Source organism: Pipra filicauda, unplaced genomic scaffold, assembly GCF_003945595.2.
Source record: "Pipra filicauda isolate LSUMZ 115617 unplaced genomic scaffold, ASM394559v2 scaffold323_size1005334_pilon, whole genome shotgun sequence".
Classification (NCBI taxonomy): Eukaryota; Metazoa; Chordata; class Aves; order Passeriformes; family Pipridae; genus Pipra; species Pipra filicauda.
The window spans coordinates 567,854-594,340 of record NW_024104447.1 but is presented as its reverse complement, the minus strand read 5'-3'; the positions used below and the strand labels follow the sequence as shown (position 1 = coordinate 594,340).

At 48.9% G+C, this 26,487-nt stretch overlaps 1 protein-coding gene across 5 annotated transcripts in view; it reads right to left on the bottom strand.

Moving 5' to 3' along the window:
* ARHGAP32 (Rho GTPase activating protein 32) overlaps window positions 1-26,487 on the bottom strand; it is a 250,625-nt gene that overhangs the window by 14,828 nt on the left and 209,310 nt on the right. For all 5 annotated transcript variants that reach the window (XM_027740535.2, XM_027740533.2, XM_027740534.2 and 2 more), the window contains 6 exons: window positions 21,801-21,950; window positions 7,459-7,561; window positions 4,328-4,472; window positions 3,587-3,669; window positions 1,466-1,573; window positions 25-170 (listed from right to left, as the gene is read on the bottom strand). In XM_027740535.2, the coding sequence (XP_027596336.2) occupies window positions 25-170; window positions 1,466-1,573; window positions 3,587-3,669; window positions 4,328-4,472; window positions 7,459-7,561; window positions 21,801-21,950 (735 nt within the window). The remainder of the gene's footprint in view (window positions 1-24; window positions 171-1,465; window positions 1,574-3,586; window positions 3,670-4,327; window positions 4,473-7,458; window positions 7,562-21,800; window positions 21,951-26,487) is intronic.

Sequence of the window (26,487 nt, the reverse complement as noted above, 5' to 3'; positions counted from 1 at the left end):
GGAGGGAGGGAGGGGGACACGCACCTGCCCCGTCCCGGATGACTGAGCTGAGCTTGGAGCTGAACAGAACATCCACGTGGTTCAGGATGAACTCCACCACCACCGACTGGATCCGCACCTCCATGAAGGCAGCAGTGCCACTGAAACAGGCTGACTCGATCTGCTTGGACCTGGGAAAGGAGAGACATGAAACAGGGACAGCCAGGGGGTGATGCTGCTCCTGGACAAGGGGCTGTGCCTGTGCTCAGGCAGACGAGGCTGCAGGGGCAGGTATGGATTAAATCCCAGCACAGTGCTACACAAAGGACCACACTGACTGCAGGGATTTAAAGGCAGAGTCTTGGTTTAGCTTCAAGTCTTACTAAATGGCAAGAGGAAAGCTGGACTAGAAGGGAAAAGGGTGTGAGGCAGGTCTGGCTCAAGGTAAATAATCTGAATAGCCCAAATGGGGAGCTTTTTGTTAACTGCCAGGTACCATAGCTAGCACAGTTCAATGCCATTGCACAAACCTCACTGCGGCCTCTAATGGGATTTTCCCCCGAGCAGGGAAATGTCTCCAACTGATCTGATCAGAGAGTGCCCCAAGATTCACCAAAGCAATCTCAGACCTGAGATCACTCGACTGCCTGGGGGTGAATTGCCAGAAAGGGGAGAACAGCTCACCTGCATGAACTGCAAGTGTTCAATGCCACGTTGGACAGGGCTTGGAGCAACCTGGGCTAGTGGAAGGTGTCCCTGCCCATGGCAGGGGGTGGGACTGGATGAGCTTTAAGGTCCCTCCCAACCCAAACTGGGATTTTATGTGAACTGCACACTCAGATTTCCCAGGTTGGTAACAAAAGCAGCTCAGAAATCAAAAGAATAGAGAGCAGGGTGACATTATTTTTTTCGTTTAAAGTAAAATTTTTAAATAACACCATTCATTTTAAACTACCCTACTATGCACATTCAAAACAAATTTTAGGGGACAGATTTATCCAAGATTATTTCTGTAAGTTTGAATTCTTGCAGCCACAAGCTGTTAAATTAGACTCTAGAGACTTCTGCAGTGGGAAATCAGTGATGCCACTGAAGAAATTTCCTAGGACACACTCATCCAACCAGGAGAGCGGAAATTATCCTCTAGAGAAGAGGGCTGAGGGAATTCTTCCTTGCCACTACTGACTGAGCTGCAGTCAGTGGGACTGGGTCGTGTGAGACAGAATATACCAGGATGTTTTTGGGGTGGTCCCACTGACAACAGTGGGGGCTGTTTTACATCACTAGCTCAGGAACGTGCCAGTTGGGTCTTAAATCCTGCTTAGAGTATTTTCCCATATTTTACAGGAGAAGAAGCACACTGGATGAAGAAAGGAAGAGCTCTTTCCAGCTGCTGGAAGTCAGGATTTTCCAGAGAAGACCTATCTGTCTGGTTTTTATAAACATAAACCCTTCTCTGTAGTGAAATGGGAAAAGCCCAGGGTACCTGAGGAGGTTGGGAGCCCAGACAATGGCCAGGTTCTTGGTGTGCATGTTTGTGATGGAGCAGTAATCAGCCAGACGAGCCAAGTGCCTCATTAGGAACTCCAGTGTCCTGGAAAACGGGAGAGAGGCAAATGTTCAGCACCACTGAGCAAAGCCAGGCTGTGATCCCAGAGCAAACCCAGCTCATTATTTCCTTTTGGTTTGACAGCTCCCAGAAAGAAATGCTGAACTCCTTCCCCTGAGCCCATGGGGAGTGTCTGCAGCAAATAATGACCCGGGGTGGGCTGAGGGGAGTCCCTCCTGATCTGTCCAGGCTCAAGGCAATGACAGTCCCCAAAATATCCTCTTTGCAGGCGTGTGACAGCCCTGAGGAGCTGCTCAGGGGGAAGGATGTGGAATGCCAGTCCTGGGAAGAGGGGGAGTAGTGATTGAGACACCCCAGGACACTGAAAACCAGCAAACTGTCCCTGAGTTCTACTGATGAAGTTACTGGCTGCAGGTTTGTTAGAGGTCCATGAGGCAGACACAAGGTTAAACTCCAGAGGCTTGTGTTCACGGAAAATGCCTTTTTATATATTAATGAAACACTGTTGTACCCCCTGTGGAGGAGGGAGCAGGAGGTGGCAATGAAAATGCTGATCCATCCTCCTCAGTGCCAGGGCTCGGCAACAGCCCTGGCTGTGTCTGTATCTCTGGTTTTGGGAGGGGAGATGGAGCAGAGGGGCTCAAAATTCCACAAATGGACAAGGACTGGAAGTGAAGACAGATGGGTCTGGCTGGGAACAAAGCTGACATCTCCTGCCTGCAACTTCTCATTGCTGAGCAGCACAATAAGAAAGTGTTTTTTCCTTTTCTGAAGCAAACTGAGGAAAGGAGGGAAGAACTCTGTGCACCTCCAGCATCCCACTGCCAGGGCTTGGCTGGGCTTCCTCTCCAGGACTGAGACATGGATCAGCACCCACTTTATCCAGCCCATAAAGGAAAAGTCATTTTAGGGAAAAGGTGGAATGCCCCAGAGAAACTGAACCAAAGGAGATTAGTTTATTTTTGAGAAGACCCTGCCCCCTTAATTAACACAAATAAAATATTGTAATTAGTTACTAAAAGTACCAGCTGTTCCACTAACTAGCCCATGTTATTTAATGAGCAAGTAGCACACAGTTGCAGCATATAACTATTAGTTAAATCCTAGTTAACCATTATAATTAGTTATTTATAGCACTCAGGTGCAGCATTGCAGTTGTCCAGCTAATCACCATATATCACAAGAATTGAAATTTATTAGCACCAATTATTATATAAATTTATAATTATTTATTATTTTAAATAGTTCTCAATATCTATTTTTATGTGTTACAACTGGCCATCTATAGCACTGAGGGTACAGAATTCTAACTAGTCCTGCAAATTAACATATATTACAATAATCAATTGTAATTATAATGCAGTATTAGTTACCAATAGTTACTAACATTAAAGTCTCATTAACATACAGTATTATATGCAGTTATTAAAATCAATCACCATAGCAATTTGTCTGATGCCTTTTTACCATACCCTGCCACAAATTTTAATACTGAAGACTGTTAAAATGTTGTTATTCTTAGTCAAGACTCATTACCATATAGCACAAATTGCTATTAATACTAATTAGTTTGAATATAGCACTGTAATTGGTGATTTTTAAACACCCTATTATGTTGTTCTAATATATAACACTAATATAATAATTTACATTAGTTATTCTAACAGATAACTGTTACTATTTGCTAGTTACTATTTTTACTGGGAGAGGGAAATTGGAGACAAAATATGTTTATTTTTGGAAATATTTCACCTTTTTAAAGTATCATTCCTAGAGCTGGTTTTGTGCTCTCCCAGCAGTAAAACTACTTTTTTTTATCAGCCACCTCTGACATACCAAGGTTGTATTTCTCTCCTGTACAGACCTTCCAAGGAAGTCAAGTAAGACCATGTACAGAATGTAGTGTTGGATAAGGAGCTGATTAAAATAGAAAATCAACTTTATACAGCAGTTTCAATATGCAGAAACACATCTTGAGAGGGAAACTGGAATCCTGTCATTTCTGTCCCGAAATTCCAGCAAAGGAATGGCCCTCACCTGTAGTGGGGAGGGGGCAGCTGCTGGATCACATCGTGGATCTTCACCAGCCTCTCCTCATCCGTAGCAGCAGACACAGCATCCTGGAACGAGGCAGGGAGGGACTGAGCTGCAGGAAAGCTGAAAACCTGCCCCTGGCACCACATAGCCAGTGAACAGCCCTTCAGCACTGAGGTGGATTTTGCTGCTCTTCCCTCCCTTGGGTGAGGGGTCTGTCCTGGGGACAGAGCAGCACATGGATCATGTGAGGAAGGCCAAGGAAATCACGGTCTGAGACACTTTAGAGCTTCACTGTACAGAGCAATTCCTTGCAGAGGGTGTGCAGCTCCAAGCACTGTTTGCTTCTAATCTCAAGAAATCACTGGGAACAGCAAAGCATCAGGAATTCATGGCTGGGGTCCCCCAGTGACGTTCTGCTGGGGAAGGAGAATCAATACTGTGGCACAGGGGACAAAGGCACTTGTGAGTGACCTAAGGGGGAACAGGAAAGGCACCTCAAACTCTGGGCACTTCCTTCTGGAATGGCAGGAGGGGAATCTGGTGTGTGGGCAGCACAGACCAGGTGCTGTCAGGCTGGTGATTTTGGAGATGTGCTCTTCAGATTGCCCTAAAAACCTTAAATTAAGCAAAAGTAAACAGAGGAAGGCGTGTGGAAGCAGGTTCACCTTGCTGTGGGTCCTTTCAGTGTTCCTCTGAAGTCCCACTGGGGTGGGAAGTGGCTCCCATTTGTCTCATACTTACTGAGAACTTCTCGTAGAGCTGGTAGGTGAGCAGGGGGTTGGGGAGCTCTCGGAAGTACAGCTTGCACAGGGAGCCCACACAGTGGATGTCCTGGATGTAAATGTCCTTGGTCAGGTCGGGAATCTGCTCCGAGTCAAACTCGTGGCTGGAAACAAGAAATGGGCCAAGGGGTTTGAGAAGGAGCAATGAAATCAAACCCAGCAAATTACAGTCAAGCAAAGCAAGGGTTTCCTGATTTACAGGAAAAAATAAAGCCTTAGTCACCAAAGCCACGTGACCCACGGCTTTGGGGTTGCTACAGGGGATTTTTCCAAAAATCAGACTTTATTTTTTTCTAATAAGGCATTTTCAGTGAGTTTTACAACCAATTGGCTGCAACCCCTTTTGCTGTATCAGGGCTTTTCACAAAGGCTTCAGAGAAAGCCTTCCAAGACCACAAGCTCAGAAGGGAGGGCAGGGACGGCCCCAGCCCACCCCTACAAGCACACTCAAATGTGTGGCTCAAATCCTCTGCCCATATCCTGCCCTACTCCAGGATATTTTTCTAGGAATAAATCCCACACCATGTCAGATGTGAGTATGGAGTGAAGAGAAGCCCCTCTACATCCAACCTTTCCAAGGGCTGTGCCTGGGATTGCCCACAGGTCTGATGAAAGCTGTCCCTCTGCATTTCAAAGGGCTGGGAATTGCAATGATCAAGCCATGCCAGCAGCAGTGCCATGGGCAGCACATGGAAACCAGCATGTGCAGAATTCCTGGGGGACAAACTGGTGAGCTGAGCCTGCCTCTGCCACGGGGTGAGGAGAGCCAGGAACCACATGAAGAACATCCCTGAGCACTCCCTTGGTTTTCAGAGAGAGGGAAAAAAACCAAAATCACAACCATTTATGAAATAAAAGCTGAGCTCAGAAGGCCAAGGGCTGGAATATGTGCATGGAAAGTGCTGTTTCCAATTAGGCCAGATCTGCAGGGATGAGTGTGGTGAGTCAGGCCTGGGAGCTGGGGGAGCTCGGCTGGTCCTGCTGGACCTCGGGGTCCCTGCGAGGGTCTTCAGGATCAGAAGGGCTGATCCTGCCTGCACTGCACCCACAGCTGTGTCTGGGCTTGGTGCAAACACCCCTGGCCTCTTCTCCACCCAAAGCAGGCAGTTTGTGACCCCAAGGGTGACACAGCCCCTCAGCACAGCTCCAGCACTGAGCCTGCCCTGCCCACGGAGCAGAACCTGCCTGTCCCCGTGCCCAGGGCACCAGGAGGGCTGGGAAGTGATCCCTCAGCATCAGGACGAGCTCCTTCCATCCCTAGACATGGACACTGTGTGTGGGAAGCCCTCACTCTGCCAGGCTGAGGGGAAGGAGAGGGTGAACAGTCCCCCCCTGCTCAGGCCTCATCCCCAAGGCAGCACAGAAGGGAAGGAAGGTCCCTGCCTTGCCCACTGACACTGCCTTCTCCCCTGGAGCTACGGCCCCTGGTGTCCAGCACACACCACACCACAGGCACTGACTCACCCCTTCCTCACACCTGGGACAGAAACTTCTGCCCTGCACTTGGCTCCACATTAAAGCTCAGAAGGGAGGGCAGGGATGGCCCCAGCCCACCCCTACAAGCACACTCAAATGTGTGGCTCAAATCCTCTGCCCATATCCTGCCCTACTCCAGGATATTTTTCTAGGAATAAATCCCACACCATGTCAGATGTGAGTATGGAGTGAAGAGAAGCCCCTCTACATCCAACCTTTCCCCTCTCTGTACTGGCTGTTTCAAGGACTACACGTTATTTCTTCTGACCCTAAAGGAAGATTTTGTTAGTAGGACACAACTCCACATCTCCCAGAAAGAGCCAGGATACAGGGATGAAGAAGACCCCAAATCAACCCTGGCTCTGTTTGCCCCCCTGCCCCACAGAGGCAGCTCCTGCCCTGCTGAAGAGCCAACCCCTGTCCCATGAGAATCTCCCACGTGGAATCAATTCTCTAACTTTGTCTCCAACCAAAAAGCCCTTTAAATCCAGGAGATCCAACTCTTCTGTGTGAAACCTTAGCACAGTGATTCATTCATAAGGACACTGCAGCTCTAGCTCTGAAATAAGCCCAATGCCCTGTTTATACAGCTGGGAACTAAAGCAACACAGTGAGTCCTGCCTTAATCAAACACTGGAAATCTGCAGTGATTTAGATGAACAGGGGCAGTGTCGATAAATGCCAAGTAGTCCCTTCCTTTTGTCTTTGGAACATCTCAGAAAACTGGAAAACAGGTTGTCACTTCAGTCTCTGCACTGTACCAGGGAATGAAGCCATTGAAGTCTTAGAAAACCATTTTTAAATGGTTTAAATCCCACCTTTGATACACAGTGAAGGAGAAAATGGTATTGGCAACAAAAAGGGGAAAAATGGACTAAGGTAGAGATTAGGATGGTCCAGCACAAGTCAAAATGGGGAATTAAAGGGATGTGACTGAAGTAATGGCAAATGTTTTATTCAGCCAGGACTGCTGTGGGCCACATAAAATCCCCTCAGGAGCATTCTTTAAATGAGACTTGCTGCAATGAGAAACAGGATTAATCTGAACCAGAATAAACCCATCCATCCAGGGGTTTGTACAGTCACTGTCCCAGCTCCAACCTGCCCACTGAGCTGGGAAAGAGCTGGTTCAAAAAGGATATTCTGCATATGGAAAATCCCCCTGTGCTGCCTCTGTCAGGATCAGTGCTGGAATTAGTCACATTCCACTTGGCACTCTCAGTCCCTCCACAACAGAACATTCCACACCAAACGGCAGGAGGAAAAACTGCCTCACAAAGGGATAAAGAGAGTTTACTGTGATGGGAACAGCTCCTAACCTGCAGGACACACACCTGGCCTCTCCCTGCACAGCACATCAATGCCACCCCCGAGGATCAGGCACGTTTCCTCTGCACATTCCCAAATAACTGCTAATCAACCAGGAGTCCAAGGCAGCACAGGGAGCGAGCAAAGGGCTCCAGGAGCGAGAAGGAACAGGAATGAAACACAACAGCACAGGGACACCATGATCCTGATATTTCATTCTGAAGGGAAGCTTCCTGCAAAGGGAATGTGCTCCTGGAAGCACAGCCTGGGCCCTGCCCAGCACTCAGGTGTCCCCCCAGCCCTTACCGGAGTTTCTGGATGTTGGAGGCGATCCCGGACAGGCGGTAGATCCCATCCACGATGCCGTGCTTCTCAATGAACTCCGTGCAGCTCTTGAGCACCTGGGGGACTGAAGGACAGGAGCTGTTGGTTAATCGAGCAGGTTATTAAAGTCCTGTTCGGGCTGTGGTCTTGTGCCAGGTGTCATAAACCACCCCCAGCTGGGCCATGGATTTACTTCTTCCTTAGAGGAGAAAGCCTGTAAGAAATTTCACTTCAGGAGCTGGTGTGGAAACTGGTCAGAGGTGTTTATTTTAATATAGCAATGCCAGGACACAAATCAGATTGAAAAAAGTCAATTCTGCTCGAGCAGAGACAGCATGGGTCCCATCACTATTCCCATGGTGTTAAATACCATCCAAGAAGAGCTATAAAATTGAATAAATACTGTCTTTAAAATCTATACAGGATTAACCTCAACTGCTTGGTTTCAGCAAACATAAACATCAGGGAGATGCTACTTCTGGCATCACAGCCAGGAGAGTCTTTACAACTGATAATTTCCTTCCCAGTGTGTGCTGGAGCATGGCTGCAGAGAGCTCCATAATATCCTACACTCACAGAAAGTGCAGACAGAGCAGGGCATGACAGAATGGAAAAATCAGCCCAGAGGACATAATTAGGTGCCAAGTTAATATTCCAGCCGCTTCACCAACTGATTCCTTCCAGCTGGCTTCCCAGCCTCATGCACAGCCACTGCTGGAGCTGTGTGTCCATCCCTGGGAGCTTAAGGAGGAGCAAATCACTGGATTTATAAAAGAGAGATAAAACTGTCCTGAACACAGAGAGAAAATCAGGAGAGAGCTCTTGTGAGCATCGGCAAATTCTCACGGAGAGAGCTGGGATCCCTGGGCATCCCTGTGCCAGCCACCTTTCAGCCACAGCTCCTCTGCTGATGTAGATTTACTCGTACATGAGATGCCAGGTCTGATCAATTCTCCCTGTGACACACATTCTGAATAGGTCATGTGGCAAATCCCCTCAGATCAGGCAGCAAATGCCATCTGCCATCAGCTCTGCCCACTGCTGCTGCACGGGGGGCTGCAGCTCCCCCAGCCCCTTCCCTGCTGCCCTGCCAGCAGAAACCCTCACAGCTGGAGAACAGACTCCTCTGAGGGGGTTCCCTGGAAATCAGCAGGTGTATCCCAGCATAAGGGCACGTCTGCCCTCGAGCACAGGAGGGACTGAACCCTGTAAATCCTGTCAGTCACACAGGCTCAGCTGGAGCAGATTAGGTCCTGGACCTGGGATATTCCAAGACACCAAGAGACAGCCAGAACTAACGAGTCAGGCTCTAGGGTTACATTCCCAGGCATTTACAGCATCTCCCACTATTTTCCAAAGCCAGGTGCACACTCTGGGGCAAGCAGAGCCCTTGTACTGTAAGCAAAGAGCTTTGGAAACCAAGGGCTGCTTGTTTTGGGAAGGAAAACCACGTTCTGCTGTCCCTGTAGGTGCAAGGAAATGTCAGAAGACAGAACCTTGGCACTGCTGGGCCCTGAGTAGGACCACAGCTGCTGGCGTTTCCAACTGCCTGGATGCAGGAGTCCCACAGGACTGGGCAAAGGACTTCCCCCAAGTTTTCAACTGTTGTGACAAGATCTGCTAACGCTGCAAATCCCAAAGACCACAGTGGTCCATACTGGAACCTCAGTAAGGGTCTCCCTGAAATTAGTAGAACACATTGAAATAAATAAATAAAGAAGAAATAAATAAATAGGCAAATAAATCAAGAAGTAAATAAACCAAGAAGCAAATTAAAAAAACAAAAGCAGCAAATAAATGAATAGCACATTCCCTGCCTGCCCAAGTTCCCAGCAGGGAAGGGCAACACTCACACACATGACCAGCTCTCCTGTGTGCCTGCCCACCATGGGCACAGCTGGAACACCTGCCTGTGCTTCCTGAAGGAAGGCCTGGCCACAGGAGTGAGCTCTGTGTGTGCCCAACTCCCCCTCCTGGAGTTTATCCAGCTGTGCCAACACACAGCACGGGACTACAGCACTTATGGAGCAGCTCAGCCCAGCAGCAACCTGGGGTGATGGTGTGGAGCAGGACAGGAGGGAAGGGGAGGGCTGGAGCACCAGTACCCTCCCTAAAGTACTCTTTTGTCAGGGAGGAGCCTGGGCACAGTTAGAATAACTAGTATATCCAGAAAAAATCCCAGCAGGCTTGTTCCCAGCATCTCCTGATCTGGTTACCAGGACGATGTATTCTCTACACTAAATATATCATGGATATTCTGGGGGAATTCTGCACAGTGGGAGAAGGGACTGAGATCCAAGGAGGGCTGTAATTGCACCTGAGGGCCCTTTGCTGGGGTGGTGACTTGGTTTTTCAGATTTTTAAACAAAGCTGACACCTGACAATTGGATGTGTGTTTAACATCCCTCTGCCCTTTGAATCCCAAGCCCTTTAGCTAAATACACATTTTTATAGATGGATATACACACATATGGAGGCAGGATGACAGAACAAGCTAAGACTTAATTTTGTGAATGTCAGGTGTGCCAAGACCATCCCCTACAGCAGCTGGGACTGGTTTGTTTGAGTCCCTGTCTCCATCTGCTCCATAAATCCCTGCCCTGCTGCAGGGGAACTCCTCAGCATTCAGGAGCTGAGTTTGGCTCCTAGATCCCAGACCACGTCCCAGATTGGAGCCAGAGAGGGATCACAGCAGGGAACCGAGGGAGATTTCCTCTTCTAGGATGTAGTAACAGCAACACTGCAGTTCTATTAATGTCAGTAAATTACTGTGGTTTCCTGCAATTACAGCACCCAGACTGATGACACACGTGGGCTGCATTAACAGCCACAAGGCCCCCCCAGCTCAGCACCTGGATCCTGACAACCACTTTGGGAAAGAGGAGGGAACAGGGTAACACTCAGTTCTTCCTCCAGCCCCATGTGCTCAGGGAACCCCTGAGCCCAGCACTGGTGCCTGTGGTTACCCAGCCCAGCTCACAGTCTGCAGTGCCACCTTCCCAGGCAGGCAACAAAAACCTCTGATCCTCGGGCTGGTTTTATTCCTTTGCTGAGCCACGGGGGCTTCAGCCACTGGCTCCAGAAAACCTCCCTGCAGTGAAGTCACTGAGTGCAGGTCGCTAAAATCCACTGCCAGTGCTGCCTTTGAACACCTTCAGTGGAGCACTGGACATGTGTCCCATCCCAAAATCAATCACCTTTCCCTCCTTCCCTCTCTTTGCTGTCTCCAATATCAGGCATTTTCAGGAAGCAAAGTGCAAAAGGCTCACCGAAGGGGACCCAGCACATCTCATCACCACAGCAGCTGAAGGAATTCATTCAACTCATTCCTGAGCATCTCTCAGCTGCTTTGAAAGCTTTATTGCATCTCTGAGGGCTCGTTAACTGGTTAATTCTCTGCCATTAAGAGGAAGCAGTTTTATGGGCTTCACTCTGAAGAACGTTTTGATTCATCCCCAAATCAGGCCCATTTCCTTTCCTGTCATCTTGGGCTTATTTTTTTCCTTCTGAATCTTTTGTAATGTTCCCTCCCTGGGTTTTGGGAGGCTTGCTGGTGCTTTGTTTTATTTTCTTAGCACGTGAATCAGAACTATTTGTTCAGCCTGGGGCAGAGGCCTCCCACCAAGCTCTCCAGGGGCACTGAGCTTTTCCCAACCCCGCCTCTGGGCTGGGTAATGGCCCATAGCACCCGAAAAGCTGCTCCTCAGCTGAATTCCACACATAGCAAACCCACACAGGGATCCAAACCTCCAGGAACATGGAAAACCACTGCTCTGCACCACCTGAGCAGAGGGGATAACTGTGACTGAGTGCCAGGAGGTTGGGAAGCTTATGGAAAATCCAGAACTGAGCAACAGAAGGTGGTTTTGAGCCACAAGAATAGAAACTGAAACCATCAGCCATCAGATAAAATGCAGGTGGAGGCAGCTCACTCTTGGTTGCCCAGGATGTCCTTGGATCAGCCAGGAAGGACAGGTAAGGACAGGACAGGCAGGGGATGAAGCACCCCAAGAATACCCAGCACAACACAAGTGGTGCCACTGCAGCCTGGACGTGCCCCTTCCTTGAAACTCAGTGCCCAGCTGAGACCCTGACAACTTCCAGACATCTGAAATTAGGCACATAAATCCCAACTCCCTTGCCATTAATGCAGGATTATGTAAAAACCTAACAGTGAATATCCTCACCCAAAGAGATACAGATGCTTTTACCCCCAAAATCTTCCTATTTTAGCTCAACTTTAGAAGCGTTAAGGTCAGAAAAGACCTCTAAGATCATCAAGTCCACTTTGCAAAAAACTGCCCAAGTATTTCCTTAAAAAAAAAAACCAGTAAAAAACCTGTAATATTTCAGCCTGTAACTTGTTCCAGGAACCTCATTTCAAACTATTCATGTCTGAAGCTCTTCCCTCCCCTCAGAGTGGAGGTTATATAGGCAGGTGTAAAACCAGCACGGGACAGAGATTAAGGATTTTATTTTTATTGTTCCCAACCACACAACTGCACCTGCATGTGGCACTTCACAGGCATCAGCCCTGCATATTCAGAAAACCATGGAGCTTTAAAAGATTCTCTTCTCAGGACTTTTGTCCCACTTCTAAATCCCTGCCCTGATGTTTGAATCACCAGGAATAAGACAGAAATACAAAACCAACCAAGGATCCACCTTCCTTCAAGATGCTCAGGGTGTTGAGGGCCAGGTTGGATGGGGCGTGGAAGGTGTCCCTGCCCATGGCAGAGGGTGGGATGAGATGATCTTTAAGGTCCCTTCCAACACAAACCTGTCCGGGATTCCATGATTCTTGTATTCTCCCTCACTTCCAAGAACTGACCCACATTATTATTCCCACTTGTGTAAAAATCCAAGCCCTCTGTCATGAGCTGCCCCATTTCCTGGTCACACACACTGATTTTTTTCTGGACTTATGCACTTGGGAAAGGGCAATCCTGGAAGAGGGAACTGTAACCCATGAGCTGGATCCGTGAGCAGATCCAGGCACAGCTGGAATCAGCACTGGACTCTGCTATGCCAGCCTGGACTTTTCTTTTATGGCAGCTCAGCCAGGGCTGGGTGAAAGCAAAGTGCAAAGTTCAAGCCTGAGGAACATAAATCCTGGGTTGCATCAGGCAGGGGAGGTCAATAAGCACGGCTGGCAGGTCCTGGGGCAGCAGGGACGTTCCAGTTTGGGATCTCAGGGCTGCAAGGGCAGCTCACTGCACTTCCACCAACGACTGGAGGTGTTGTACAGCACATCCACGGCCCAGGCTGTGTCCAGCCAGCTCTCTGGAGTTGGTTTTTACTGTTTCAGGATCATTAAGGCTGGAGAAGCCCTCTGGGATCATTGAGTCCAACCATTCCCCAGTACCTCCAAAGCCACCACTGACCCATGTGCCACATCCACAGGGCTTTTAAATCCCTCCAGGGATGGGGACTCCACCACTGCCCTGGGCAGCCTGAGCAGTTCCAATGCTTGACAGCCCCTTCAGTGAAGAAATTTTCCCTACTATCCAATAAAATACTACAATACATTCGGGTTTGGCCTGAGTGCTGGAGTTTTTTATTTAGATCAATAACACTCACTGCAACTGAGAGGGTAAAAAGTTCTCCCCTTGCTAAGAGCAGCAAGATAAGAGCACAAGCAATTCCTGTACTGACTGTGACATTTTCCCTCGTGCTTGTTCCCCCCACAGCTGTAATGTTTCGAAATGCAAATTAATTTTCAACTCCCTGCTGTCCTCTGGGTCACTCAGGCACAAAGAATTCTCTCCTCACAGCTGCAGGCAGGGGGAGAGAGAAGGGGAGAGAGAAACTGTCTCTTTTTAAACAGCAAAGGCTTGTGTTCCCTGCTCAGCCCCTTTCTGCAGGGATGTCCCCCAAACAAGGGATCTCCACGGGGCCCCCATGTCCCCCTTTGTAATGCTGACCCTGTCCCCAACAACCTCCAGCTCCAGCAATTCAGAGGGCAGATGGTGAAGCAATAACAGTGACTGTTACGGTTGGAAATTTGCCCAAAATAGCTCAAAGCTCTTGGCCTTTGAACGTCTCAACTTGTGTTCAGTTTGTGCAGCATCTGCAGGAAGGGGAATGTTCTCTGCTCATCTCCACTTTGGGTCAACTACTGCCCTTTTTTCCAGGCTGCTGGATCCACCTTTGCTGTCACACAAGGCTGGATGGGATGTGCAGAGCCAACACCACCACATCCAAAGGCACATTTAGGCACCTAAACCACTCCCTCTGGCCCAATTCACAGGGAATTCCAGTGAATTTGGCATCGTCTGGTTTCCAGAACACCTGAAATGTTCAGATTTGGGATGCAAACCCAACCAGGGAACACAACAAATATAGGGAAAACACACAGGTGAGTTCACTTAATTCCTACAGACATTCCCAACTGGATCTCACATGCCCATCTGTGCTAACAGTGGAATGAATACTATAGGTATTTTTATCACACTCCTGATCTCCCAAGTACCTCATGGGTATTAGGAATTTGCCCTGTGGCACCTTGAGGGCAGATATGGGCTGTCAGTTTGATTTTACAAGCCTGGAGATGGAATGGGAGATAACAAACAAGTTCCCCAAGGCCACAAAAGTGCAGGAGAGCCAGGTTTGAGCTCCCAGCTCACCTGCCAGAGCTCTGAGTGCAGCTCTGGCCACTGCTCGAGTCCTTTGGAGATGGATTTGGGATAAAAAATTACCATAAACCATGAAATACCAGAAGAAAAATGGTTTTGGCACGTCTGAGGCTGCCTGGTTTCAATATATGAGCACTCTCCTAAAAAAAGGGACAGCCAGGAGAGCAGGATGGAGGGAAGGGGATGGTTTATACCTGTGAGCTCAAAGAGCTTGTCAAGCCACAACAGCTCCACTGAATTACTGCCCCAAAGGGCAACTTTAAAACCATTTCCCCCCTCATTTACACCATGTGTACAGAGAGCCATGGGCTCAGGTGCAAGTGGAAATGCTGAGACAGGCCAGTATTTCTTCACACATATACACTACTAAGGGAGGCAGAACAGGGAGATTTCCAGTTTCCTCAATACCTACATTAGATGGGCTTATCAGGAAACATGGGATACAGCCCTGATTTATGAGCTGCAGCCTCATATGAAGATAGATAGATAGATAGATAGATAGATAGATAGATATAGATATAGATATATATATATATGAAGATATACAAAACCCAGTTATCCAGGAGAGCATTACAAAAATTCCTGGATGAGAACTGATGCATTATTTTTCCTGCTGTGCCAATGGAGAAGTTAGGATCCACTTTTTTATGGCAGAGAAGGTGATCACCCTCCAGACATCCCTGGATAACAGCTCGATGCCCAAAAGTGAAGGAGATGAATCCTGCTTTAAAGGACTTGCCAAAGTCACACAAGAAATGTCTCAGCAGAAAAGAGAATTGCAAACAAACCCTTCAAAACTCTGATTTATGTCCGAATCACGAACTCCTCTAGACATAGAAGGAAAACCAGGATAGCAGGGTGCCAGAGCTGAACTTACTTGAAGGTTTGAAACTTTTCAGTTCCCATTCAAACCTGTCAGCTTGGATCCTCTGAAAATACCTCCTGGAAGTACAAAACTGCCCCCAGGGTTCGTTCACAGAGTGAACACAGCCAACACACCCCCTCAGCCTCGTGCACAGCCAACATCCCCCCCAGCCCCTGGAAAGGCTGTGGCCAATTCCAGCCCTCTGAGGGAATGGTGCAGGTCACACACACGACCTGCCTCGCTCAGGCAGCACTTCAATAACCCTTTGCCCAGGAGCAAGAATTATTGCTCAAACAAAGCCATGGTCTGGCTCTGCCAGCACTCCAGTCCCAACAATTCCAAACCCAGCTGGGAACTCCAGGCCAGGCTGCTGTGCTGCCATGGGCAGGTACAAACTGAGGATCTATTCCCCATGGAAACCCTGCAAATGCTGCAAAGTCCTCCTGAAGCGACAACCTTGGAGCAAAGCAGTTCCCTGGCAAGGACAGCATGAGCAGGGATTTCACCTGGGCCTTCAGAACATGGAATCCCAGAATGGTTTGGGTTGGAAGGGACATTAAAGCTCATCCAGTCCCACCCCCTGCCATGGGCAGGGACACCTTCCACTAGCCCAGATTGCTCCAAGCCCTGTCCAGCCTGGCCTTGGACACTTTCAGGGATCCAGGGGCAGCCACAGCTTCTCTGGGCAACCTGTGCCAGGGCCTCACCACCCTCACAGGGAAGGATTTTTTTCCAATATCCCATTTAAACCCACCCTCTTTCAGTTTGAAGCCATTGCCCCTAGTCCTGTCAATATAAATGGATTTCAGGGGCCACCTTGTGTTTACAGTTACTGACAGTATTTAAAGGAAGGAAGGAGAAAAAGCTACGATTTTGTAAATATTTATAACTTTCTACTTTTCAGCAAAGTTTGCTTCGCTTGTTTGTCATGTTCTAGTTCATTCTTCAGCATTAACAGGGCAAGGAAACTGGTTACATTTACCCTCTCAGAGTTAAAATAAAACATCAAGAAAAACTGAAATTACTAAATATGTAAGACTCAGCTGTCCTGAATTCCAAATCAAGGCTTCCTTCACGGATGGCAAAGATCCAAAGCCAGCCAGGCAGACCTTTATTAAAATGAAAATTACTGGCTGGTAAAAGGGGATCCTCACACTAACACCAGGAACCAGAGGGATGACATTCAGATTACCAGATTATTCCTGAGCTAAGGGGAATCAGATCTTTACAGATCCCTGCCAGGAGGATGCCAAGATCTCATTCCTTGTGTTTCTCTGCTCTGGTGACAACGTTCTCCCTATACCCAAATCTGCCATAAATTAACATCACAGGCAACTCCATCACCCAGCTGCAGCCAGGACATGACCCAGGGGACGGAGAACACCAGAGGACCCCAGACAAGCCCTGATGGCACCAGAAACCCTGAGGTGCTGTTACAGAGCTTGTCTGAAGAGCATCACAACCAGCTCAGGAGAATAAACCCATCCCTAAGGCCCAGGAAATACCGGGATGGAGGTTCCCAGTCTGCCATAACATGACCTTACACACAGTTCTGAAAGGTCTCAGCTTCCATTTCAGCTTTTCTTTAATCCTACCCAACCTGCCCAAAGTAATTACAAATAAACGTGGGGAACAGGAAGGACCGAGAGGAAGATCAGGTGTGTTAGTAAACTTTGTCTGTCATAGGCATTTATGTCTTCAGCAACAAGCCAGTCCCTCTTCCTGACCAGGTATTTTGTAATTACAAAAATTATTGGTATTTTGTAATTACAAAAATGAGGCACAGATCCTTCACCAGGGGAAACCTGTCAATTAAAAGTTCCATTTCTCAATTTATCTTTTCCCCTGACAGAAGCTAGGGATGTAGCAATGTGACAAAGACATAAAGAGGTACAAAAAATGCCATTTGCTTTTAGCCCACAAAATCCTCTGTGGATGCAGCTGGGCTGTGGGGATGGATTATCCCTCGAGGTGAACACTTGACATTACCATACCAGGGCTAAGCCTGTGCTCTGGTCTAAACACTGGGAGCGAAAGGGTCATTCCCAACAAGTGCCAGGCGACAGGAATATCTGGTGGGGAGAACAGGCAGGATTCTATCCCCCATCCACTGCAGTCCAAGCAATCCCAGCACATCATTCCCAGAGCATTTGAATAAGAAGTACAGTAACCCCTCCTGTGCTGCAGCTCAGGATTCCCTCCTTCCCACGAGGGGATCGTGGCTTTTCCCTGGTGCTGCCGACCCATCCCGAGGGAGCAGAACGGCAGCTCCGTAACCCTGGGACCTCCACCAGCTCCAGGAACGTGCCCAGCTCCCCAGGCACTGCCCCTCTGCAGCCCAGCAGGACATCCCTCCTCACATCCCTGCTCTCCCACATGTGTCACACACCCCGGGCTCTGGGGGAGCTCCGGGTGGAAATATTCCGAGGCACAAACCAGGCCATGGAGCAGATGCTGCAATGCAGCACTTCAGCAGCTCCCACGCTCAGCAAACACCCTCTGCGAGCACAACCTTCTCACTGGGCTCGAGCTAAAGTTAAGGCCTGTTTGGTTTCCTTCGGGAGAAAAAAATTTGGGGGAAAAAAGAATGTCCACCTACAAAGGGAACAAGACCAAGGTCTCTTCAGGAGTCAGGGATTAGGGTGAATTTGCTGCATCTCACAGCTCCAGAGAACTGTGACAGAACGCGAGGGAACGGCTGGAGCTGTGCCAGGGCAGGGTCAGGTTGGATCTCAGCCAAAGGTTCTTCCCCCAGAGGCTGGTTGGGCACTGCCCAGGCTCCCCAGGGCAGTGGGCACAGCCCCAAGGCTGCCAGAGCTCCAGGAGGGTTTGGATAATGGTCTCAGGGACAGGGTGGGGTTGTTGGGGTGTCTGTGCAGGGCCAGGAGTTGGACTGATGAGCTCTGTGAGTCCCTTCCAACTCAGGACATTCTGTGATTCTGGAAAACCAAACCATGGCAGGTGTGAACAGCTCCAAACCAACTGGGAGCACCTCTGAGGGTGATGAAGAAACAGATCCTCCCTGCTGAGCCTGGGCTGCTTCCAACTGACACTGCCCTGGCAGGGGAAGGATCCAACCCCAGCAGGAGCCAAGGGATGAGTAAGGACTGGGATGGGATGCGGACAGAGCCGACTGGAGAAATATTGTGCAAACCAACATACTTGAAGGGAGCATCACCACAGGCTGTGCCAGATTTAGACCCAATAGAGGAGCTCAAAATCCCTCCTTATCAAAACCAGTTCTACTCCTGCAGGGCCCAGCCCATCATTCAGTGCTGACATGTGACAGGAGATGAACCAAGGCACTGACTGCTGAGACTTTCACTGGGAGCAACACACCTGGAGCACAGAGGCTCCTAATTCCCACTTCCCCAAGCAGCTTGGAACACAAATGATTTTGGAAAATAATCCTGTGATCTGCCCATGATTCAGAACCTCATCTGAGAGACTGGACAGTGAAGCTTCCTTCCCCTCACTACTCTCCCAGGGCCTTGGGGAAAGGACTGCTGGGCACCACAGGAGGTGGCACTCCTACCCCAGAGGGGCTCCAGCACTGTTTGGAGAGCTCAGTGTCAGCACAACACAAACTGGAATTAAACAACAAACACACCAAACCCCAGGACACTGCCCAGAGATCACCTCAATCCCCACCATGAATCACCAGGCACACAGGAGGATTTGAAGGTGCCTCGTCCCTCACACTGTTCTTGCAAACACTTGTTCAAATCCTCACCTCCCTCCCTATGCCTGTTCAGTGTCACTGCTCAGATCCACCCAGCACAGAGGGAAATGACAACCACCTCCTCACCAACAGCAACCAAGGCAGCAGCACCACCAGCCCCTGCTCCATCCATCCCACCTCACCCAGACACCCTCCCCGAGGACAATCTCTGGGCACAGACCATCCTGTCCCAAAGTTTAGCAGCTGCATGCTCTGTCCTGCCAGCCTGAGAGGCACCTGCCAGCAGGGACAGCACTGGCTTCACCCCAAAAACTCAGGGAAACCACATTCCAAAACCTCAGGTAAACCACAGCAAAGGCTTTGCTAGGTCAGAGCTTGGCGTGTGCTGAAGGTGGAGCTTTGCAGGATGGGATCCTGCTCTATACCATCAAACCAGGTCACAGTTCTGCATCACTTTCCTCCTGTGCAGCTCATGGCAATTTATTCTCCCTCCCCGCGAGGCTGGACGGCTGCAGAACGAGCGGGGACTTGCTGAGCCCACAGAAAGACAAGGTACTGCAGGAGGTAAAACATCTCCGTGTTTGTCAGTCCCCCTCTGGGCACAGAGCAAACACACTCCTCTCCTGCCTAAGCTAAGCACTCTGAGCCAGCTGCCTCAGCAGAGGCTTTATTTAAAAAATGTTACACCTATTGCAGGTTTTGTCCTCATCCCTTTTATTCTCTCGTTCTGCTTCTCACTCACCAATTCCCACCTGAAAGACAAGCAAAGTTTCAAATATTCATGACTGCAAAACTCATGTTTTACAGCACATTTTTGAGAATTTAGGCTTTGTCAGCTTCCTAAAGCTGATAATTAATAAAATTTTAAACATAACTCCAGTTTAGTTCAATGTCAGCACGTCACTCAGTCCAGTCTTCGGGCATGGTGTCATTTGCTCCTTCAGTCCTGCTAAATATTTCTGGGTATTGGACACTGATCTACCAAAACTAGAATTCACTTAAACAAATCAATGAATACATTGGGTTCTTTTTGTTCTTCTGAACTTAGATTGTGATCCCAAAGCATCACCAGCAGGTACCACAGACAGACTTCAGCCACAGTGCTCTCTGTGCTCCCAGAAAATTCCTTGTGCTGGTTATGCTCTAATTCACCTCAGGGTCTCCCCGACACCTTTCAGCACGTCAGCATTGCCTCTGGCTCCAGGACTGAGCCACATTAATGCTACAGAAGGAGGGGATCTTAAAATGCTGTGCATGCACAGAGCTCAGTTCACAGGGCCCCAGAAACGTCTCCACAAAACCCATCCCGGGATTACGTCACTTGGAATACAGGTCAGGAGCTGAATCACCCAGAAAACAACAATCCTGCTGTGGGAAACGGAGCCATGCCCCTGTTAGCAACACTCAAATTGGATCTGCTGCACTCCAGGGAGTTAGGAAAGAGTTATTAAATCAAGAGGGAAAGCAACTGGTGACTTCTGAGCTGCAGGGCCCTCATTAGCACAGCTCAGGCAGAGCGATGGTGGGCAGTGACCAGGACAAGGACAGAGCTCCCAGAGACTGTCAAACACTGGGTTAGAACAGTGCAGTTCAGCTCAGGATGTGTCTTCTAATGCTAAATAAAACACGTACCCTTAAAGGCAGAGGAAGAGAGGGCAGGGCAAAGCTTCAGCCATGGCTGACTTGTGCCTAACGAAAAACGGAGAGGGCTGGGGATAAAGGGAACGTTCCCTCTCCCACTAATGAGCTCACTGCTGGCATGGCTCCTGCCCTCCAAGGCTGCTCCCACAGCATGAACACAAACCCAGCTCCATAGTTACCATGGTGTGAATTCCCAACTCCTGCTGCAGCTCTTACAGGAGTTACTGTCTGTTCCTGTCTCCAAACCAGCCAGGTTCTGGCTCTCTGATGCTTTCCAAGCCCCAGCAGTAAAGATTCCTACTGGTTCCAATTAACAGGGCAAAGAGCCTTCCCACAGCCCTGATTCCATAAGAACAAGCTCATATTATTCACTAACTGGTAGTAAAACACTCTGTGTCACGGGAGGGAGGGCACACTGCTGTTACCAACCGAATCCCATGGAAAAAGTGCATGAAATAGCTCCCTGCCCTTTGCCAGCCCTTTTCCAAAAGGCACTGGATGAACCAGGAGTCTGAAGTAACAAGAGAATCTCCCTTCCTGCCCCAAATGTCCCATCACTTCTCCCTCAGCCTGCACACAAAAGCTGGGAGACATCGGATGAACAACTCGGGCACAAGAACTGCTGCAAACCCTCTGCAAGGAGCAGAACCACCAAACAGACCAAACTGACACAGCCAGACAGTGACGCTACTTCCATCCCTGATTTCCTGATGCCTTTAACTCCTGGGTAAGCCCATGGCTGCTCCATCCTGCTTTGCTAAACACCCCTCAGCATGGCTGTCAATGGAACGAGCCTGGCTGGTGACCTGTGACAACATCCAAGTCTCTGTGACAGCATCCAAGTGCTCTGTTTGCTCCTTGGCACCTCCAGGTACTTCCCCTGCACAGCCTGGACTGGGCACGGCCCAGGGGGAGGGGAGGAAAAAGCACATGAAACCCAAGCTCATCCCAGGAAGAGTTTTCTTGGAATGGAGAGCTCTTCTCCTCTGTCTCCCTAAAGAGGTGACTGGGAAGGGAAAGTGACTGAGAAGGGATCCAGAAATCTCACCACAACAGAGAGAAAAGTAAGCTGGGATGAAAAATAATACCCAGTTAATTCCTGTAAATTCTGTGAAATCAAGGGAAAAGGCAGAAGAAGGATTTACACTGTGAATTGTGCTGGAATCATACAAAGGTAACAAGTTAGAGAAATACAGAGATTTAACACACCTGTTAATTAATCACTGACACCTATGTATAAATAAAACTTTTTTTCCTGAAAAAAGAATTATTCAAAGACTTCAAGAGGTTGAAAACTCATCTTCAGCAGTTCCAGGCATCTGCAGTGCTCCCACACTGAACCACGACGCTTCCCACATCAAACCACAACATTTCTCCTCATTCCCCTCAGCTTCCCTTTCCCCCTCGACTTTCGTTACCCACCCTCAGCCCTCTGTGGCTCCAACCACCCTGAGATGAGATTCCCACAGGAGGAAGAGCTCAGGAGCAGAGTGTTTCTTACCATCGTGGCCAGAGTTGAGCAGATGCTCTCCCAGGTCACAGCCAAACACCCTTTCCTTGAGGATCCCCCTCTGCTTCAGTTTCTGTTTCGTTGGGCGCGACTTCATGAATGTCCGGAGGAAGGTGATGAGCTTCCCGTGCTTTTTGGACACTGCACAACAAAACAAAACAACCACTTCAGATTTGGCTGCCTTGGGCAGAACTTGTTCTACAGAGCACGTAAGAAATGTAGTAACACTGATAACAATTATTTACAGGAACAGCTTTTCCGAGGTTCAATACTAAACAGAGACCTGGCTTGTGTTGTTATCCTTGGCTAGTGCAGAATTAACAGGAGCTGTAAGGGAGGAATTTAACACAAAGACACGTTTATCTGAAGAGCAGCTTCAGGTGGGAGCTGTTTTGGACAGTGGGCAGCACCTGGGAGCTGGAATTCTCATCTCTGGAAAAGGAACAAGGCTAAACTAGAAAAGCTGGTCATCTCCAGTGCAAACACAGTCTGTAATCTACACTCAGGAATAAATGCTTTGTTACTGGCTCTCATTCTAGTAGTGAAAGGCACCTCTGGAACAAATGGATGACTAACAGTCTCTGAGGGTGTTTGTAGCTCTCTCACTGCTGTATCTGCCCTGCCAGCACACCCCTGGCTTTCACTGAACCTCCTGCAGCTGGGCCATCCCAGGCTGTTTAACTCCCTCAGTCTGCTCAAGCCATCACAAAATAAAAACACAGAACCACAGAGTCACTGAGATTGGAAAAGATCTCCAGAGTCCAACCTTTGCCCAAACACCACCTTGTCTCCCAGCCCAGAGCACTGAGTGCAATGTCCAGTCGTTCCCTGGCCACCTCCAGGGATGGGGACCCCACCACCCCTCTGGGCAGCCCATTACTGCCTTTGTTTTATTTAACAGATAACTAAAGTAGCTGATGGAAGAGATGAAGTTTATCCCCTTCCAGAACAAACACAAGAACCTACAAAGAGAGGAGGATGTGGCCCAGGACCCTCCCTCCAAACCTCCTGCTGGGGAAACTCGTCCCTCTGCCAAAACCATCCAGCCCTGCTCCGGAGAGCTTAATTCCCAGTGGAAGGACAAGGAGAGTCAGGCAGGGCAGAAGTGGGTGACACAGCCAACCTCGGGAGCAGAGGCTGGGCCCAGGTTGAATGGGAGCAGAACAATGCCCTGGAATGTCAACCCCTCTTCCTGAGGCCCTGGGTGAAAGGGAGAGGCCTCCCTGACAAAAGTGCCATTGTGTACATGATTTAAAAGCAGTTTAACTTCACCAGAAGAGCTCTATTGAAGAGAACAAATCGCTGGGCATAAAGGGCTGAGCTTTGTGAGGGAGCCTTTACAGCCCAGGAAGTTGTGAAGGCTCCTGCAGCACCAGCAATGGCTCTGCCCTGCTCCTCCCTCACATCCCAGGGAGGAAAGACGACCAGCCACATATTCCACCTGCACTAAACCCACAAACACTGTAACCAAAAGTCAGCAGAGTAATGCTGTGCCAAAGCAGGGATGACCCCTGGGGACAAAGGCCCATCCCTTCAGGGTCACCACTGCTCACAGGGAGAAATCCAGGGAGCAGCTCTGGAACTGGGACTCAGCACAACAGAGAAACAGAGATGGCTGGAGAAACACCTCACACAGGGGGTTCTTCAACCAGGCAACAGGAAAAAACTTGTCCCAAGAACACAGTTATACCACTTCATGATGGTTTAATGCCTTTACACAGCTCAGTATTTTCCCTTCTATTTTACCAGGTATTGATGCAGTCTCTCTCTTTATATATATTTATATATAAATAAATAAACATGATTCCACTCACACATGTGAGTAGAGCAAACTTCTCCCTCTGCACAAAGTCCCCTTTAGCAATGTGACACCACCCTGATCCTCAGCACCATCCCAACACCTGAAACCCTAAAAACTCCACCCAACCCCACTGTGCATCCTCAGCAATCAAACCCAGATCATTTAACAAACACAGAGCACTGAGCATGACAAACTGTGGCTGTGGGGGCTTTAATTAAAGGAGTGTTTGCAGTTTGATGGGGTTTTTTAATTACACACAATAAAGGAACAGATTGTGCTGACATGCCAAACAAAGTTAGGATGGGGTTTGGTTGTATCCATCATCACAGGAAAGTGAGGGCTCATTTATCATCTCCTATCAGCCCAGCTCAAGGATAAATGGAGACAGTCTCATCCTGACTTGTGTGGAATTCCAAAAGTTAGTACCCTCAGGCTGCTGGGCAACACTGCTGGAGGTGAGAGACCTGAGACAGATGCTTTTATAACAGGCAAACAGACAAATAAAGCATTTACTGACACCAATAAAGCAAATATTAACATCTGCGTGTTCGTTTGAATCATTTGACACACTCCACTTACAGTTCTTCATGAAGTGCCTTGCTTGACTTAATGAAAAATGAGCCCATCAGAGAATGGATTTTAAATGGAGAAAAATGCATCTAATTCCAGTCCTGCAGAAATTCTACTACTAATGCTGGTGACCAGATCACCAAGTGACTTCTGGGTGTCACCTCAGGCTCTAAAACCAGGAAAAGGTGCGATGAATGCACTTGCATGATCCAGAGATGTACGACTTGGCTTGGAACTGATGTTTGACTTCACTGACCAGAAAAGTGACCTGAGTTTTTAAAACTCTGCCTTTAAGCCACTCAGTGCAGGTTAAAATAATTGTCTTGTTTTCTGCACCATTAATCACACTCCTACAAACTCCCTCCCCCCCTAGTGAACTGGTGCAGCAGCCCAAGATTGTCAGGGCAGGTTTGGCCCCCAGAAATTCCCTTCTCCACAGCCCCTTGGAAGGTCTGAATGGCTCCTTGGTCACACATTCCCTCGCCCCCAAGTCACTGCCTGCTCTGGAGGAGACTTTCTCAGCCTACCCCAGGCTCAGAGTGTTAGACCCACACAGGAATGATTCACTGAGAGCCGTGAGGCTGCTCCTGGGTGGGGAAGAACAAGAGAACAGCAAGAAAATCCGAGCAGTCCTGTCTGTGCTGACAGGTGATTAAAAGAACAAAGAGCAGGTAGGTGTGTGAGAAGGATCAGCTCTGCTCATGAGCTGCCCTCCTGCAGGGAAAGGTGAGATCCTCTCCATGCTGCTTCCCAGCCCTCTGGCATCACTGACCCTCCAACCATGATGCATCCTGAGAGAGTAATTAATGAATTCATTTTGGTTTAGATGGAGCTGATGAACAGATGAAGCTGCTTTATAAGAGCAGTCCCAGCTTCTAGATAAGCACCAATGCCAAGGGCTACCAGGACTCCTGCAGAATCCATGTTTTCTGCTCCAAAACATTGGTCCCCAACATTTGCTGCCCCACAAGTGCCAGCAGTGCTCTCCTGCTGCACCACAAACACTTGTCCTGCACCCAGAACTGGTGACTGCAGGGAAATTAGGGAATCAATGCACCGGCTTTGGACCAGGAACAAATCTACCAGTGTTACAAACTAAGCAGATGTGGATAAAACAATCAGCCCTTTCCTACCTTTATTGTCCCAGTAGTAAAGCAGGGATGTGATCCATCTGCTCCACTCCCAGCTTGGGTCTCCACACGAGGTGTTCAGGCTGACAAGTGTGACAGAAATTCAGAAACCAGCACTACTAAGAGATAATTTTAAATGGTTGCTCTCCCCAGAGATGCTGCTGAGTTACCAACTGACAGCCAAGCCAAACTGCACCAATATCGCATTTATTCCCATTACTTTCCACCTCAGATTTAACCACTATAAAACACATTGTTTACCAAGAAATGGAGACTTTCCTAGAAGGAGCAGGGGCTGCTTTTCCTCAGAAAGGCAGGTCTGTCTCAATATCCTAGCCTGAACAAGCAAAGACAAATTCTCCATCTAGTATAACCTGGCTGCTAAAAAACCCCAAGCAAAACCCAAATGCAAAACTCCACCTGAGGCTGGGGACTATACTGGAGCTTTGCTGGCACAAATGGGTCAATTAGGAGCAAGAAAAATATCTCCCCCCTCAGCTGACATAACTGTGCTGGCCAAAGCCTTCCCACGGTGGGAAGGCAGGGAAGGAGAAGGGAAACTCGTGCCAGGTAGTTTGTTGTGGTTTGGGAAGGTGCCACGGTGCCTCCCTGAGGGACATTTATCGACCCAGCCGTGCTGTTGATGCTTTACCACCAGCTTTGGCAGTGTAAGCCAGGCCCAAAATTCTCCTGACATGGATAAAAACTATTAAATAACAATTACCTCATTAAAAGCAGGGCTCCCTCACCCTCAGGCCCTGCAGCATTTGCTCTGTTTACGGCACAGACCTGTCAGCCACCAGCTCCTCAGGCAGCTCCGTGCTCTGGTTCAGCACAACATGCCCTCCTTAGTTATTCAGGAACCCACAGGGATCCTCCTGCTGAGGACTGCAGTGCCTTCCTGCAAGCTCAGAGCCCAGGGTGGCACTGCTGTGTGTCCCCACACCTGTCCCTGAGGCTGCTCTGGGAGCTGAGCCACCACCGTGACCCGGATTAGGAATAATCTGTGGCCCCTGATGCTCTTAGGGCAGAGCTGGAGCAGCCCAGGTGAGGGGGTGGAGGAGACAGCCCAGGAACAGACCTGCTCCCCGAGCTCCTGGTGCCTCCCGTGCCCCTGTGGATTCCTCAGGGGAGCAGTTCCTTGGGATTCACAGCCCTAAGAGCAGAGCACAGCCCA